Genomic DNA, 18,974 nt, shown 5'->3' on the forward strand with positions numbered 1-18,974 from the left:
GGAGAACCAGCAAATGTTTTCCCAAAATACTTCAGCTTCTTTCTTCTTTCTTCCAAAATAATGTAGCTTCATTGAAGACGCTACATTTTCCGTACGAACATGACAAATGTTGTTTTTTTGAATAGACGTTTTTATCTGATAAATTTGAATTTCTACTTATTTAGAGCAATATAACGCAAGCTGTGGTCTTCTTGCTGAAAGTGTTGCCCCGCTTTTTGTCTGCAAAGCCGCCCTCACTGGTCACGCCTCAAATATGTCTTGTCGCATCACTTATTCAGTTCTCTTTTATTTATTCATGCCACTTTTCAATGTGAATAATTGAAAGTGGTGAAATGTTTCTTTCATACGGCCGTAAAGTGCTCGGCGAGAAGCGTCCGAGTCCCCAAAATATGCTTTAATGGCCTGGTTACGAGGCGTCGACGTGTGGAGAACGTTGCAGTCACTTGGGGTTTGTTTTTGTTGTTGTTGTGTGTGTGTGTGGGGGGGGGCGCTTGAAGCCCCTCCCACCAGGCAAGCGTGCATAAGCCTGTATAAAAAGTACTCTTATTTTTCATTTTTTTTTGTCATTTCCTCCTTTCTTTTAGAATTTACTGCCACCGGCCGTGAGTGGTATTTATTTCCCTCACTCGCTCCTCTGCTGTCCGAGAGTTGGCAGAGTGATTTTGTAGAATAGAAACATTATAGACTGTTAGTGTCAAAGTGTTAAATGTGATGTATGGAGCCGGGGGTTTTCCTCCAGAGTGGGGGGGATGAGTTTGAGGAGGAGGCGGAGGTAAAAAGGCGAGTACCAGCAGGCCGGACTGGAGCAAGGTGCTCATGGGAGAGAGGAGCCATCCACCATGTGAGGGACGGCAGGGTAATGTGGCGACAGCTAATGGCTTTTCTCAGTCCGCCGAAACCGCGGGTACGCGTTGGGATCGGGGGGGAGGCGAAGCAGGGGCGGTCGTTAGGGGCCGCAGAGCGCCGTCGACCGTTTACCTCCGCCGTCGGACGTCAGAGCTAGAAACGTGTCCGTCGGTTTTTGCGCGGCGCTGCCGGCTTCGCTCCTCGGAGGGCGGACTGTTTGATGATTATTTTGGCAGCCGTTCTCGCCGCAGCGGATCGACGCTGACACGCCGGATCACAGACGCGCTCAGATACGGCGTCGCCGAACGCCGGCGCCGAGCGGCGGCGGCGGGAGCCGATCAGAACGGCGAGCCCGTGCGACGATGTCGCGCGCGCAAAAACTCGCCGACCCTTGACTCCTTCTACTTCTTCCATTTCGCAAAAAGCCTCCGACGGCCGCGTTGATCAATGTTACGTTTGACTGGAGTTAATTACAAAGATCAGTCATACATTTGATGACACTTTGTGTTACAAGCTGCACTGCAACTCTCACTTGCGTTTGCTTTTTGAAAAGTCATCAAAAGACAAATTGACTAAAAAAGCATGCACGGAAACAAAAGCAATGTTTGTGGCAAAATAAGACGCTTCTTAAGCGAGGGTGCACATCTACTGATAATCGGGCTGAATTAGAGCATTTTTCTCGATCCATCCATCAATAATCTACCGGCTTTCCGGGCCGGGTCGAGGGAGAAGTCGCTTCAGCATGGATACCCAAACGTCCCTTTCCCCAGCCACTTCTTGCAACTCTTCCGGAGGGATCCCGAGGCGTTCCCAAGCCAGCCGAGAGACGTAGTCTCTCCAGCGTGTCCTGGGTCGTCTCCGCGGTCTCTTTCCGCTGGGACGTGCCCGGAACACCTCACCAGGGAGGAGTCTGGGAGGCATCCAAATCAGATGCCCCAGCCACTTCATCTAGCTCCTCTCAATGCAGAGGAGTAGCGGCTCGACACTGAGCCCCTCCCGGAGGGATCCTGAGGCGTTCCCAAGCCAGCCGAGAGACATAATCTCTCCGGCGTGTCCTGGGTCGTCTCCGCGGTCTCGTTCCGCTGGGACTTGCCCGGAACACCTCATCAGGGAGGAGTCCGGGAGGCATCCGAAACAAATGCCTCGGGTCGAGGGGGAAGTCACTTCAGTAGGGATACCCAGACTTCCCTTTCCCCAGCCACTTCTTCCAGCTCTTCCGGAGGGATCCCGACGCGTTCCCAAGCCAGCCGAGAGACACAGTCTCTCCGGTGTGTCCTGGGTCGTCTCCGCGGTCTCGTTCCGCTGGGACTTGCCCGGAACACCTCATCAGGGAGGAGTCCGGGAGGCATCCGAAACAAATGCCTCGGGTCGAGGGGGAAGTCACTTCAGTAGGGATACCCAGACTTCCCTTTCCCCAGCCACTTCTTCCAGCTCTTCCGGAGGGATCCCGACGCGTTCCCAAGCCAGCCGAGAGACACAGTCTCTCCGGCGTGTCCTGGGTCGTCTCCGCGGTCTCGTTCCGCTGGGACTTGCCCGGAACACCTCATCAGGGAGGAGTCCGGGAGGCATCCGAAACAAATGCCTCGGGTCGAGGGGGAAGTCACTTCAGTAGGGATACCCAGACTTCCCTTTCCCCAGCCACTTCTTCCAGCTCTTCCGGAGGGATCCCGACGCGTTCCCAAGCCAGCCGAGAGACACAGTCTCTCCGGCGTGTCCTGGGTCGTCTCCGCGGTCTCTTTCCGGTGGGACGTGCACGGAACACCTCACCAGGGAGGAGTCCGGGAGGCATCCAAATCAGAGGCTCCACCCACCTCTCAATGCGGAGGAGTAGCGGCTCGACACAGACCCTCCCAGTTGACTGAGCTTCTCAGCCATTCTCTAAGGGAGGGCCTGGACACCCTGCAGAGGAAACTCATTTCGGCCGCTTCTATCCGGGATCGTGTTCTTTCGGTCACGACCCACAGCTCCTGCCCCGTAGAGCGACTGGTAAATTGAGAGCTCCGCCTTTCAACTTAGCTCCCTCTTTACCACAGAAGACCGATACAAAGTGCGCATCAGTGCAGACGCCGCGCCGATCCGTCTGTCGATCTCCCGCTCCATTCTTCCCCTCACTCGTGAACAAGACCCCAAGACACTTGAACTCCTCCACTTGGGGAAGGATCTCATCCCCGACCCGGAGAGGGCACGCCACCCTTTTCCGACTGAGGACCACAGTCTCGGATTTGGAGCTGCCGATTCTATTTTTTTCTCTCGTCTGATCCAAGGCAGCAAAGACCCGATTATCGGTGTTTCTGAAAGATTATCACGAGTCATTGTCCTCCACTGTCTGACCAGTTAGCGCTGATCTCTTCAACGCGTTCAATGTTTAGGACTACAGATCCACTTCGAGAGCCAATTAAGAGGTGAAATGAAGGTTGCAGGATTCCCAGACATAAACATATGATCGAGGAATGTATCAGACGAGTATTTTGCCGGAATAAAAACGGCACGGACAATAGTTTGCAGCGGGAGTGTAGTCACTGTCCAAGCTAACCATTCTTGTCCTCCTCCTCCTTCTTCCTCCTTGTATTTTCTGGCCGCCAGGATGTGCTGTGCATTTTGATTTTTCTGAATTGAAATGGAAGCATGGAAGCTTTTTTTTTTTTTTTCCAAGGTGTTGAAAGGCAAAGTGTGTTAACAGCACTTTGAGCTGTCGGGTCTCACGGCGAAACGTCATCGCAGCGTGACGAGCGTTTGGAGCTCGTTTTATCGTGCACACTCTCCGTCGGCATCTCGGCTGCGTGTGGATCGTTCCGTGCGTCTCCATATTCCGGTCGAAATCTTTAGACATTTTCCAATTAAATGTCCGTATAACATTTTCGGGTCACTTTCTCCTCCTGCGTTCGAGCGTTCACGAAACAACCAGCATCCTCAGCTCAAATTGCACTCACCGTCATTTCGGCCTGCAAGCCGCGACTTTTTTCACACGCTTTCAACCCTGCGGCGACGCGGCTAATTTGTGCATTTTGTTCCAACGGCCGCAAGGGGGCACTCGAGCGGGAAAGGTAAGATTGATACCGGTGGAATATATGTGCCGAGGAAGTGACTTTTATCGGTATGTTAGCGCCGCGCTACGGTTAGCGTCTTGCTGCTGTGTTACTGCCGTGTCTCCGTGATTTTCCCGGTATTTTTTTTTTTTAACCAGCCCTGTTAGTGCTGTGCTAGCATCTCGCTGCTGTGTTACTGCCGTATCTCAGTGATTTTTAGCGGTATGTTTTTTTTTTTACCGGCCCTGTTAGCGCCGCGCTAGTGTTAGCATCTTGCTGCTGTGTTACTGCTGTGTCTAAGTGTTTTTTACTGGTATTTTTATTTTTTTTAACCGGCACTGTTAGCGCTGCGCAACCGTGAGCGCTGTGCTAGCATCTTGCTGCTGTGTTACTGCCGATTCTCAGTGACTTTTACCGGCATGTATTTTTTATTACCAGCCCAGTTAGCGCCACGCTATCGTGTTGCTGTTGTGTTACTGCCGCGTCTCAGTGATTTAGGTGTTGTTTTTTTTTTTTAACCGGCCCTGTAGTGCTACCGTGTTGTTGCTATGTTAAGATAATGTATTAGAACTTTGAAAACCCTTTCTCTGTACTGTCTTTCTTTGTAAATATCTCGTGTTTCAATGTGGGCACTTGCGGCAGTGATATTTACCGGTAAGTTTTATTTTAACCGGTCCTGCTAGTGTTAGCGCTAGCATTAAACTCTTTCTGTGTAACGTCTTTCTTTGTAAATATCTCGTGTTTCAATGTGGGCACTTGCTGCTTTTACACAGGTGCAGCGCTTATGTACCAAATGGTATTTCTTTTACAAATGTACTGGGTGAGGCTTATATTCAGGTGCGCTCTATAGGCCGGAAATTACGGTAAATAACCCCACAACATGGAAGTCAACAAAAATACAAATATTAAACATGGATAGACGGGTCGTGTTTTGTTGGCCGGGGAATGTTACGACTCGAGTTGATTTCGACAAGGCTCGCCGCCGCATACCTGAACTGGCTGCAGCGTGCAGTTATTTTCACACACACGCATCCCAATTGTGCCACTTGAGAGCAAAAAAAAATGTGAAGTGTCAAAAAAAAAAACGTGAATTTTCACTTGAGTGTTGTCACAGTGTGAACGCAGCCTAAGAAAGCATCCAACAAAATGTTCGTCCACCTGAAACGTGTATTTGCTCTCCAGATGTTTTATTTCATGACCCCGCGAGACCATCCTCCCTCTTGTCAACACCGCCAGGAAAAAAAAAAAAAAAAAAAAAAGGGTTGGAGATATACGACCACTCCTGTAAAACCAACCAATTACTCCCCATTGACAAGGCTCAAAGCGAGCTTTTATTGGCCGATTCAGCCAAATAAAAGTTTATTGCACGGGTGCAAAGGGGATGTTGTCATTTTTGCATAGCCTTTCCAAGCCAACGTTTATATGATCGCCGATTATAACGCCTGGGTGACATTTAAACCTTATTGAATGGGACTTTCAAACCTCTCGGGAGTGTGTAAAAATATGAAGGATTCTTTGCGTCTGTCGTGTTTGGGGCGAGGAAACTGGTGTCGCTTTCAGATTTTGCTTGAGGGTTTACAAGTACAGTAAAGTCGCTATTTTTTTGTGGTGAAAGCTCAATTGTTGTTTTTTTACTAAATGCAATCAAACTGGGCGGCACGGTGGATCAGGTGGTAAAGCGTTGGCCTCACAGTTCTGAGGACCCGGGTTCAATCCCGGACCCACCTGTGCGAAGTTTGCATGTTCTCCACATCCCTCCGTGGGTTTTTCTCTGGGCACTCGGGTTTCCTCCCACATCCCAAAAACACGCAAACATTAATAGGACACTCGAAATTGCCCCTAGGTGTGATTGTGTGTGCGGCTGCGGTTGTCTCTATGTGCCCTGCGATTGGCTGGCGAACAGTTCAGGCATGGATAGGATCCAGCACTTTCTTGCGACCCCAGTGAGGATAAGCGGCTAAGAAAATGGATGGATGGATTGAATCAAACTGAAATATTTGGTAAAATCTTGCCTAAAACATCCGTCCATTTTCTTCGCTGCTTATCCTCACGAGGGTCGCGGGGAGTGCTGGAGCACTGAGGGGGCAATTTAGAGTGTCCAATTAATGTTGCGCATTTTTGGGATGTGAGATGAAACCGGAGTGCCCGGAGGAAACCCACACAGGCACGGGGAGAACATGGAAACTCCACACGGGCGGGTCCGGGATTGAATCCGAGACCTCAGAACTGTAAGGCCAACGCTTTACCAGCTGAGCCACTGTGCTGCCCAGTTTGATTCCATTTTGTAAAAAACAACAATTAAGCTTCACCAGCTGAGTGCCTAAAACACGTGAATAATTTTTGAATATGATGAGGCAAGCTGAAAGTTAGAAATTTAGGATGGCCGAATTATTAACATTTTTAGATGAAGACTCCTATTCCATCCATCCATTTTTGGAGCTGCTTATCCTCACTCGGACTGCAGGGGCAATCTACCTTGTCCAATGAATGCCTGTTTTTGTGATGTGGGAGGAAACCCACGTAGGCATGGGGGAGAACATGCAAACTCCAGACAGGGCGGGGTGGCTGGGATTTGAATCCCGGTCCTCAGAACTGTGAGCCCAGCACACTACAGCTACTCCACCGTGCCGCAGATTGCTATTAATTGCTGATTTAATTCTGTTGATCTGCTGAGCAATGAGTTTTGATTATTTGATCTTGTGTCTAATGATGATATGCGATAGGATTCTGCCTTTTTGTGTGGTTTCTTTTTTTTTTTTTTTGTCTTTGTCCGCCTCCCGGTGGAAAGAAAATAGCCGATTTGTCAGGCGGCCCAGACACCAGGAAGTTGGGCTTTGTAAGGGGGGGGCGGCGGCAGCGAGGTCCTGCCCCCTTCCCCTGTAATTAAAAGGGTCTTTCTGTCAGGGGCTGCCGGTGCTTTGTGCGTGCCCCCATATGTTTGGGCGCTGATACAGCGAAGGATTATTCTGTTTGGAAGCCCGATAACAGTCTGTTTATAACCTTGGCACAGGCTGGAGTCTAATCTGGCAGCAGCAGCGCGTCTCCGCTCGACTCCGCCCCCTAAAATGCTCACACGAGACCAGATTGGCCATTTTCACTTCAGATGGGAGGAAAAGTCATCGGCAAAAAAAAAAACAAAACATAAAAATAAAAAATAGAGAAAGGGCTGGGGTAGTGGTCGAGTGTTGAGTGCTGTTGACATGGATGTGGAGTGTAAAATTAGAAGTTTGGTTTGGCCGTTTTGGGCCTCAATTCGCTTTCACATGCGAGTGGCGACGTTTTTTCCCTCCGGCTTCCCCTCCCCCCGGCGAGCTTTTCCCACGAGTGCGGTCGCGCTTCGTACTTCATACACCCGCCGGACGACGGCGTTCGTTCGTACCATAAATCAGGCATGAGGATTTCGGCAAGTATGGGGACCGATCTTTCGGTTCCGTTGCTTTTTGTCCTGGGAAACGATTTTTCGGTTCCCATTGACAATGCTCATGGGAACCGGTTTTTACATGTACTTGAGAATAAAGCCTTAGCAGGCATGAGCGTTTTGTATTTTACGCTTAGCAACCGACATGTTTGACTAGCGTTTGAGTGACCCGGATATGAATAAGTCGACCTTGCGCATGCGTAGCGCAGAATCGGAAACCCATGCTGTTTGTAAACCACACTGACAAAGCGGGGCGTTTTTATCATTAAAAATAACGGGGTTCATGTAGGTTCGTTTTATACAGATTGTTGTATTTCGTTGAGAACTTGTTTTACATTCCACACATGGGCGAATTTTATTAAAAGTAAGCCTTGAGATCTGGGAAACGGACTTTCGGTTCCGTGTTTTCTCAGGCTGGGTAACGACACGATCGTTTCCGTGAAATGCTCATGCCTGTAAATAACACGATCGAACGTACGTGCGCGTCTCAATAAATTAAAAATAGCCTCGAAATCTCGAAGTACAAGGAGTCTTCGGGTTAAGACGGTCTCAACCTAAGACGTTTCGACTTTACGACGCTCGCCCCCCGTCCGCCATTTTGTCTGGCTAATGCTTGTCCGGATTCGCGCGCCGGCAGTACCTTCGCATTTTTCGCCCTCCTTTTTAAGCATTGTCGCCCCCAAAGAAGAAAGTTCCGTCTTTTAACAATGGTTTTGCAGCCAAAATAAAATCTATTACCATGGAAACGAAGTTCTAGATCAGGGCACGGCAACCTTCTTGAGGCCGAGGGCTACTTTGTGAGCACCGATCGTATGAAGGGCTTCGTGACCTGTTTGCGGCAAATTTCAGACTCAGTTCAGTACACGTACATAAAATGTTTTGGTTTTAATTTGTTGTAGTAAATGACATGACGGGTATTTTAAAATTTTAATTCACGTGAGCAAGTCGGATTCAGCACAAATAATAGTTACAATTTGTGGTATTTTTAGAACATACCTCGCGGGCTACCATTCGCCTGTTGGTGACCCCTACTCTAGATCAGATCTTGGCTTCAGTTGGTTGACCGTGGTGACAATTATTAAAGACAAAGCCCGTATTTTAGCTTATGTGAAGGGTTCCGGTCCTATGTCGGATACAATGATCACAAAACAAGGTTCTTTGGTACTTGTCGAGATGGATTGAGGACCAGGTTCCTTCGCGATAGCTAGGCACCGCCTCCCTGTCTTCTCCATCCACCTCTCAGCAGTCATGCTAAGTACATCATCTTGTTTACTTCAATGTATTTGTTTTTTTTAATACAAAGTATTTTGATGTCAATTCTGACTTTAATGGCGGAATCCGACTTCAGTCGAAATTCGAGTTGAGCCGCGACTCTCGGAACGGATCTCAGTCGTAGACCGAGGACTCCCTGGAGTTTGATTCCAAAGCTGAAACTCATTTATTACTGGGATTTATCAAGACAAAAAGGAGAGTAATTTTCAGAAGTCTACCTTGTGCCTAATCTTTTGATTGAAAACGATACAATATGGCAAACCGCTCTCGGTATGATGCGCAACAAGAACAACTCCAATAAGAAAGACATCGTCGGATGAACAAATATTTGACCGCTTCTCTCCAGAATGGTCGAATTCTCGTATTGGATCACGTTAGCTTGCGCGGGTGTTCCCAATGAATTGTCCGCTGAGTGTCCACCCGCCTTCGCGCGGCAAATTTTGTTTTATTGGTCATCTTGCGGGCTCATCTGTGGAATTTCGAGTTCCCGTGGCGTCGCATCATCGCGCCGCCTTTCACGCGGCTGACTGGCTGATGATTTCAATTCTCTCGCGACTATTACTCCTTTTGTGATTCTCCAAATTGTTTCTGTTGAACGGCCAAATGATCTTTTTCCTCCGTTGATTGCGCCGCGGATATTTTGTTGCATTAGATAAAAGCCAGACAGACATCAATACGTGGAATTATGGTTGTTTTTGTTTTTTTCCATTATGAAACAGCAATGAACATACAGTGTTGGCTCACTATATTGCAGTTCTCTTATTATGGCGTGAGTATGTTTCCCATTTTATTTTTCATATTCATTAACTTTCAATCATGCACTGAAAACCCCACAATATGGTGAATTGTGTGCACATAATTTGCTAAAGAGTGACATCTTCGGTGTATGCTGAAAATGTTTTATTGTAAAATGAATGCTTCCTAGCCTGGAACAATAACACTATTAATAAAAAATAAAAAAAAATTGAAAAAGGAAAAATTCCTTAACGCCTTACAAAAAATAAAATGTGCATTGTGTACTGGATACGTTCAAAAGGTGTGTCAGCGTATACTGGAGGTTTATAGGAGTGTGGGGAGGTTCATACACCTTGAAAATATGTATAAACAATCCCAAAAATATGCAGTTGCTATTTCATAGAGTTCAATTGCAAGGGATTACTGTATAAAGCTACATATCCAAACTAAACAAAGTTAATAAGGATTCACGTAAAATAACTAATTAAATAAATGAAAATATATTAATATAATATATATTCGAGCCTGTAAAGTTTTAGAATATCACCTAGCGTACTCTACTACTAAAGCATGCATTTTAAACAAAAAGTAAATATATTTCTTTAATTTTTTTATTACATAAAGTATTTAAACTATATATGTATTTCTACTATGGAGTTTATTATCAGGAAAAGCTAAAAAAAAAATGCATTCAAAAGCCCAATTTTTTAAAAGTTTGGAACACATTATTTCCTTTTCCATTCATTGTAATGGGAAACATTGATTTCGGTTTTCAAACAATTCAATTTTCAAACCGTTTTCTGGAACGGATTGTGGTCGAGAACCGAGGCATCACTGAATATAAAAAATATATATATGTATACATGCGCATTTGCTGTTCAGGATTTCTCTTTTTTTTTATTTATATACAAAATTTTATATATTTTGTTTTCTTCTTTTTTGGGGAGTGGGGACCAACACTAAAAGTGCTTCTTGGCAGTTTATCCCTGCTTATTAAATACATTTTGGGCTGAGTGGGAGTCCACTGGATTTCGTCACAAATGTTTTGCTGCTTTCCTTCTGTTTGCCATTGGATTTTTTTTTTTAAAATTGAATTTAAAATGCTACCTGCACATCTTTGACTGTATCGAGCTTTTTTTTTAACAAATTCATTTTCATTGCTCATGAATGTCATCTAGCACCCCCCCCCCAAAAAAAAAAAAAAAACCCAAAAAAAACATTTAAGCTTAACAAACGCTTTTACACACCAAGTTAATAAGGGATTGTTGTTAGAACTACGAAGAGATATCAAATTTTGTGGACCTCGTGCACGTGTATCGTACCCTTTGGAGATCTTTCAACCCAAGAAAGAACGAAAAGCGGCTCCTTTCGCTCACCTCCTGAGACTCGACACGCGTTCCCCATAAACGCGCATGTTATTAAGAGACCTCCATCCTTTTTGCCGATGAGTTTGCAGAGCTTCGGGAGGAGAGAGGAAGAAAAAAAAAAAAAACCGAGTCACTGGCGGTAATGCACTGTTCTCTCTGTGGAGGACCCTTAACTGGCACGCTGCAGAGGCAGGCAGTGCTGCGAGTGGTAGGCAAAGAGAACTGTCAACCTGTCACATTTCTCCCTCCTCTTCCCCCTGATAAATTAAAGTTACACAGCGTGCGTGTTGTAGCAGCGGAAGGCTGCGCAGAAAAAGCCCGGCTCCTCAGGTCTCAGGAGATAGCTGGCAACTAGGTCAGACTGATAATGTAATCCGCTGACTGGATCCTCAGCCCACTACATCCTGGGAGAAAAGCATGACAGGAACAAACAGAACTGCCAGAGTTGAGGAGGAGGGGGGGGACAAAACAACAACAACAACAACAACTTTTCGGTGATGTTGTGTTTACTTAGCAATTACCCTGATGGCTCTTCTCAATCTGATTGAGAACGTCCATTGTGTGCATGTGACTGCACAAAAAAAAAAACGTCATCTTTGCACCTTGGACTCCCGGCGCAGAAATCGTGTTTGCCCAGATTCGAGTTATTTTTTTTTTTCTCTCCCCCCTCCACCCCGTTATCTTTGCGCCGCACACCGCATTGCAAATCCACAACAGCGCGCTATCACACGCGTCCGCGGGGAGAGAGTGACAAGTCCCCGCATCAGCAAGGTGTATTTTCATTTCTCCATGCAGTAATTCCACGGAGGCTCCGTGGGCCCAACTGTGACAAGTGTGCCTCCCTGCAGGTGTGGAAATGAAAACGCCGGGGCCTATAAATAGCAGCGTGCAGCCGAGAGCAGGAGGGGCAGCGGCGGGGAGGATGGAGGATGAGGTTGAGGCGGGCAGATAGAGGCGGCGAGGGCTGGGGTGGGCATTGGGGGGGGCTCCAGCTGGGGGTGCAGGTGTGGAACAAGCTGACCCGCACAATGTGCTGCCGTCTCACCCAAGGGCCTTGAAGGAGACTCCACGGCGCCGTTCTATTCCGGGCCGGCAGCTGATCTATTCCGTGTAGAACGTTATGGCTCGTATGGCGACAGCGGGGTGCGCTCTCAATACGGGATATAATGCAATTGATGGTTTTGTTGTTTTGATCCTGTCGTGAAGAGGGCAAAATGAAACGTCTGCAACTGGTAGAGGTGCTCTTGATTCGCGCTCAGATACTTGATTGATAGCTATTCAAATGCGAGATACACATTTTTATGAGCGATTTTATACGAGTGTGTTACTGCTCATTTAATGCGGTGTACTCGGCGCCGCACCCCTCACACATCGTCGTATCGCCAGCGACGATCCTATTTTCTTCCTACGCACCCCCTACCTGGATGTTTGCTGTGGTACCAGGACTGACCTGAGAGTGGCAGCACAGAGCATCCAGACTTGACAGAAGAGAGAGAAATGAAAGAAAAAAAAAAACGTGTTCAATCGCACTTTTTTCAGATTGATTCCAATATATTTTACTCTAGTAGTCACCGAAACCACGAGTACATTTGATGCCTAAAATTTAGCCATAAATTTGTGAACAAAGACCCATCCACTGAAGAAAAAAAAAAAGAGTAGATAGCGCATACACATCGAGTGGTATGTCGATTGGTTGAAGCCAATTGGCCGCCATCTTGGTACTCCCAAAACGTGTGGAGGACATGATGTACAGGTTGGATTATGGCGGGGTTTTCTCTCAAAATTCGGCATGTAGAATTAAAACTGGTCGTGTGAGCTTGACATTTTTTCAGTTCTGGTAACATGAAGGATTTTTAATTCTACTTGGTAAGCCAAAAAAGGCGAAGTGCAAAGGAAAGACATGGAACTCCGTGACGAGCAAGAAACCTTGCATATTACCTTGGGCCCGATTTCCATGACGTTAAATTTTCCGAAATACGCTGTGAAGAACTATCTTCATAACATAGCAAAAAACTAAGCATTTTTTGTCATACAAACATTCAATTTTAAGTCAATAAGTTATTTTTGGAAATAAGGACTCGCAATGGGAAAAGACATGCTAAACGCATTATTCATTTGTTGTCTCTGCGACGTCCTATTTGCAGAATTTTGTATTATGAAATTCATCAAAAATTTCACAGAAAATGTGTTTTCTTGCTTATCCACTGATGAAGTTTGGGAAAATATTGACATCGCTTTTTTGCGAAAAACCGTCGGCTTATAAAGTTGAAGCAGAGAGTGAACAATGAACAACAACAGCAACCGCAAACAAAACTTTGTTCAGGTGAATTAAGCTCATCAGAAAAAAAAAAAACCTTTACAAACAAACTTTAACAGTGGCAAAGTAAATCTCTCTAATTTACCTGTGGAATGTTTTCTCACAGCCACGAAACTGGCGGTTTACGCCAGTCGGCATCGTTGTTTTGGGAGTATCAAGATGGCGGATGGCAGCTTCAGTTTTGGTGGTTAATGAGCCATCCAGTCTTTTTTTTTTTTTTTATGATCAGTGGACCCATCTTTCTTTCTGACGCACATGAGGATTCACCAATGTTAAACCGCTGCATTGTAGCGCCAACTACTGGTGAGGAGGACTCAGTGTCACTTTTATTTTTTTTTTTACCTGTTTTTCAGCATTCCCGAGTTACCCAAAATCTTAAATCAGGTCGATATTGGCCCGGGACTGATAGTCACCCATCCGCACTGGTAACCACAATGCAATTGCAAATGCTTCTCCTTGTCATTTTATATTTTGTTGAATGACTTGTGAGACGTCGGCGAGATTGTCGTCTCCCGCTCGCCCCCCCTCCGGGGACCCCGAAGAGGATAAACGTGATAGAAAATGGATGGATGGACTTGTGAGAAAAGACCCGCGAGCGCACAACACGAGCAGTTTTGATTGTTTTTTTACGCCGAAATCGAGAAGTCGGTGGCTCGGCCCAAAAAATTGCAAAACAGCACCACCCAATTTCCCAACGCAGCTCTAAAAACAATCCCCACAGTCTCAAAGCGCAAACAAAACGCGCCAAGAAATAATCCTTAAAAAAGTCGCCTGTACCTCAGCAGCCAAACGGGACCGATTAATTCATCAAATTAAATTAAACCCATCACAAAATAGTGGCTCGTATTCAAAGCTGGAGGAATATGAAGTTTCATAATCACGCTTTAATATAAAATCACATCAAGAACAGATGACCTCTACCGTAAAACACAGATCAATATTAGCATCAGTTGAAAGAGGGCAGCGGGTTCAGATGAAAAATCATTCTTGTGCTGACTTCAAATAAATCTGTTTCATTATAGATTAAAATTTTTAAAAAACGTGGTTATTTTTATTCACTAAAGTGATGTATAATGACCCAAAGAACAAATGATTATAATACGGACAGACGCAGAATAGTTTTCTGCATTAATATGAAAAGAAAAACAATTTTATGCAAAAAAAAAAAAAAATGTTAATGGTTGGCGGTTTGCGAGGGGGCCCGTTTGTCCGGTTTTGCTGCGTGAGGCGCTTCTTTGAACCGGTCGGGGGAAAGGCGATGGCACGTTTCATGCTGTTTCCATGGTTACGGCCCACCGAGCGCTCTCCCTCAAACGCGAGTTCGCCCGCCGCCCCGATCGCCCTCGTTTGCTGCCGTCCCGCCCGGAGGCAGCGTCACACTGCCGCGCACGTTGGCCCGTCCCTTGAAGTGTCGCGTTGGCGGGATGCTTGCATGTTTTGACATTTAGTGCAGAAGAATTAAATTGCTGTTCGATACACCGAGCGGCTCGCTGTGCGTTCCAATGACATCCACACCGAGAGCTGTATCAAAAATTTTTTTTACCGTAATTTCCGGCCAATAAGCCGCGACTTTTTTCACACGCTTTCAACCATGCGGCTTATCCGGTGATGTGGCTAATTTGTGCATTTCTTTTCTAACGGCGAGTGGAATATATGTACAGAGGAAGTGACTTTTACCGGTATGTTTTTTTTACCCGGCCCTGTTAGCACTGGGCTAGCTTGTTAGTGCTGTGCTGGCATGTTGCTGCTGTGTTACTGCCACGTCGCAATGATTTTTACCAGTATCTTTTTTTTTTTTTTTTTTAAACCGGCCCTGTTAGCGCTGCACTCGCTTGTTTCTGCTGCATTACTGATGCATCTCAGTGATTTAGTTTTTTTTTTTACCGCCTCTGTTAGTGCTGTGCTACCGTTTTGCTACTGTGTAGCTGCCATGGCTGTTTTTGTTTTTAATCGGTATGTTTTTTGTTTTTTTTAACCAGCCCCGTTTGTACTACTGTGTTGTTGCTATGCTAAGCTAATCTAAGGTACTAAGACTTTGAAAACTCTTTCTGTGTACCGTCTTTCTTTGTAAATATCTCGTGTTTCAACGTGGGCACCAAATGGTATTTCCTTTACAAATGTACTGGGTGAGGCTTATAATCCGGTACGCTCTGTAGGCCGTAAATTACGGTAGTTTGGTGCAACCTTCTCCCCACATGCCTGCTGTTGCATAGTGTTTTTGCTGGATGCAAAAACTAGCTAACTGCTAGCTTCTGATTAGTAGCACATACTTGATTGGTCGGTGAAGTTGTCGACACGGTTCTGGTATTGGGAGCTGCAGAGGGGGGGTAATTTGTATTTAGTGATGGGTCCGTGCGACACAAAATACTGACAATACTTTTTGGGACATTCTTGTTGCCCCGCCCCCTAATCCACACACACTCTTGTCACGTCTCTGCTTTCGCGATGGTCACGAACGTTGGACTCACACTGTGAGCTGTGTAATTTTTTTTTTTTTACAGCACATGACCCGCAGCGAGGGGCCTCCGCTCGGCCACTTTTGTTTTTCTTCAAGCGGAGGTGCGCTGATTGACAGAACCGTGCACATGAAAGACGCATTAACCTGCGGTTTGTGTCTCTCGGAAAATGGGTCAAACGTGGCTGGAATGTGCATTGAGCAGACGCACATTTGTCTTGTTCGAAAGGGGATCTTCTGCCATGTGCGGCGGACGCCACGGGGCTGTCTGATTAGTCAAGCGCTTTGCAGCCTTCCCTTCCCATAAAGCCTCGTTGTCTTTAATTTGTTTTTGTTTATTTCATTTTTTTTTTTTTTTTAATATATTTTAAATCAAGCTTCCGCTTTCGGGGCACGGGGGAAAAAAAAGAAACGCGGCTTTCGTCCCCGGCGGATGAACGGATATGCTTTTCGTCGAGACGGCGTCTAGCGCGTCCGAGCCGGCGTTTGCATTAATGCATTAATTCCTCAGTGCCATATGCGCTTGCTAGCTGCAGGCGACATGACACATTCCCACCCCCAAAAATAAATAACCTAAAAAAAAAGCGCTCCCCCTGCTGTAGTACCACTGCAGCTCTGACTCACACACATTTAACTGCTAAGTGACAGCAGGAGCTCCCCGCGACCCGCTAGCCCGCTACAGTGGGACGGTCCCACGGGCCGGTGATTAATGACTCGGCTTGATCCGCGGGTGGAGTGGTCACTTCCACTGCTCTCCGACCGCTACTTCTGCTGTAAACACGCCGGCGCTGGTCCGGCTCGCGTGGGCCGCTTCTCCGGCCTGAAACGTTTGTCCTGGCTCGACCCCGCCACTCCCTTCCTTCCTTCTGAGGCCAAATATCAATAGTATCATCGTATGTGCGGGACATACAAAATTCATAAAGCGATTATTACAATGTTGACTTTTTAAAGGAACTATATGCTTTTCTTTTCTTTTTTTAATTGGGGGCAATTTAAAGGCGCAAATCTTACATCAATTAGATTGACAAGTCTGTAAATTTGTTACTAAACTTGTGCTGATCAGAATGTAAAATATCAAGCAAATGATTTAATAACATCATGAGATTTGTGTATAAATGTTTCTTTTGTTTAAATCTGACAGAAACTCACTCCCTTTATTTACATTTTAAACATTTTGGAATGCTACAAACCTAACATAAAGTACTGGCTTTGAAAAAAATTGATATGTAATTTATAATAATAACTGTTGCACGTGTTGTATTTTTATCAAATAGTTTGCTATAAAGTAATTTCAATGGGTACCATATTTACTTTTTAATGGATTTTTTTTTTTTGGGTAGTATTACAATGAAATTGTACTGCTGCATTTCATTGTTTCTGATTTTTAAAGGGTACATATTGTGCCCAAAAAATTTTTACGAGTAATTGGGATGTAATATTGTCTCTGGGGTGCCTTTAGTAAATATAAAATGTGAATTAAAGTCATTCATGCATTCCTAAATTCCAGACGTTTTTTTTTCTTTGCCCCAGAGGCCTGAAATCATCTTATTCAAATTTCACATTAACTTACTTCTATACTATATTTCTCATTTATTCTTATTTACGTGACGAATGAAGATTTTCGCCACCGTTTTCTGCTTCCGAGGCACGGAGGCAACCTAATGGAAGAATATGGAGAAAGCGGATACAAAATTGGGTCAAACAGAAGTAACTGTCAGCGGGGCCTTTTCTGGACACACGTATGACAGAACCAAGAGAAAAGAAAATTCACACTAAGCTAGTGTTGCAGACTCTATGGAGGACCTTTTAATATTTTTATACCCGTAAAGCTCCTTCTGTAAGTGTTTTTTTTTTGTTACGTTCATTTCTCCACTGCATTGCGATAATATCACATCTATTATTCTTGTATCCCCAAATGAACTCAACGGATCTGGAAAAACTGCAACAAATGTCACAAGATGCATGCATTTTACTATCTTTTGCTGCAAGCTCCTTTTAAGTAAACTACGCATCATGCTGAGTTGGCTGATTGATGTTGGGTCATTATTTTGACGGTAACAGCATTTTGGCTTCTCTTTGAATCCACCGCGAGGAAGCGATGTCCGAAAGCCGACAGAGCAACGGCACGCTCTCGCAAATGGAGTGCGATCCCTCATATCGTTTTGCCGCGCTGACAGCGAAGGGGGCGCACTTTGCGTCACTCCCGCCGGCGAGCGCCCGGCCTGGCAAGGCGCGGCCGACCTCGCTGGGATTCGTGGAGTTGTGACAGAGTCCAAACAAAGTGCACACGCGGCAGAGCAAAGCTGCTCGGACCCATTCCGCCTTGATGGGAGGCTCCGTGACAAATGGAACCGTCGGCAGTGTGCGTGTGTGTGTGTATGCAGGACACACACACACACACACACACACCTTCATACCGTGGCAAAGTTTTTGGCTGGCATGGTTCCAGCTTGGATTTTGTCTGTCTTTCTTGACTTTGTGCTCAACTCGGATGATCGATTCCAGCTGCTGCACAGCTTGTGAGACTACGAGCTCCCTGGCTATGAGGGACTTTTGTTGTTGTATTCAAAAAATATATATATATTTAAATTCAGGAACAATTACAAGTAATGCTTTTCATTATCTGTCTTTATTCTTTTAAATGATTGAATGGGTTAAATTTAATGTTTTGCTTCCACACTGAGAAGTAAGTTAGTAATTTCCGGCCTATAAGCCGAGACTTTTTTTTCACACGCTTTCAACCCAGTTTCAGGTGTTGTATTTTTATAAACTAGTTTGTTGCAGTTTATGCGGCGATGTGGCTGATTTGTGCATTTTTTTCTGACGGCCGCAAGGGGGCAGTCAAGCGGAAAAAGTAAGAGACCGAATATAAGTGCAGAGGAAGTGACTTTTACCGTTGCAGCCCTGTTAGCGCTCTGCTAGCGTCTTACTGCCGTGTCTCAGTGATTTTTTACCAATATGTTTAACCGGCCCTGTTAGCGCTGCGCTGGCATTAGCGTGACGGTGCTCGCGTTAGCGTGGTGGTGTTAGCGCAGCGGCGCTACCGTTAGCATTAGAGCGGCGGCGCTAGCGTCAACCTCTCCGTGTACCGTCTTTGTTTGTAAATATCTCGGGTTTCAATGTCTGTTTCAATGTGGGCACTTGCGACTTTTACACGGCAGTATGTACCAAATGGTATTTCCTTTACAAATGTACTGGGTGAGGCTTATAACCAGGTGCGCTCTGTAGGCCGGGAATGACGGTATAAATCTGGTATTCCTTTTGGATGTATACATGCAGTATGTATTATTTTTGGTGATCCTAACTGTTAAAAAACGTTTTGAATTAATTTTAATTAAATTAAAGTATACGCTACCAGTCAGAAGTTTTGATAGACTTTCTAGCGTTACTGAATGAAAAGCTGTTTCCAAACTTTTGACAGCTATTGTATTCCTATAAATTATGTCACGTCAATAGCAGTGAAGTTGTGTGGAAAAATTTGCAAAAATAATAGTAATAATTCAGCATTTATTGTGTTTTCTTGGTTTTCTATTAGTCA

General features: G+C 45.5%; 1 protein-coding gene across 7 annotated transcripts in view; it reads left to right on the forward strand.

Moving 5' to 3' along the window:
- LOC133510614 (pre-B-cell leukemia transcription factor 1) overlaps positions 1-18,974 on the forward strand; it is a 128,972-nt gene that overhangs the window by 78,234 nt on the left and 31,764 nt on the right. The window contains exon 1 of one of the 7 annotated variants that reach the window (XM_061838715.1): positions 13,156-13,284. The exons of the other annotated variants lie outside the window; for them this stretch is intronic. Coding sequence (XP_061694699.1) covers positions 13,173-13,284 — 112 coding nt within the window. The 5' untranslated portion in view covers positions 13,156-13,172. Of the gene's footprint in view, positions 1-13,155; positions 13,285-18,974 lie in introns of those variants that run through there. 7 annotated transcript variants of the gene reach the window in all.

This window comes from Syngnathoides biaculeatus, chromosome 13, assembly GCF_019802595.1.
Source record: "Syngnathoides biaculeatus isolate LvHL_M chromosome 13, ASM1980259v1, whole genome shotgun sequence".
Taxonomy (NCBI): Eukaryota; Metazoa; Chordata; class Actinopteri; order Syngnathiformes; family Syngnathidae; genus Syngnathoides; species Syngnathoides biaculeatus.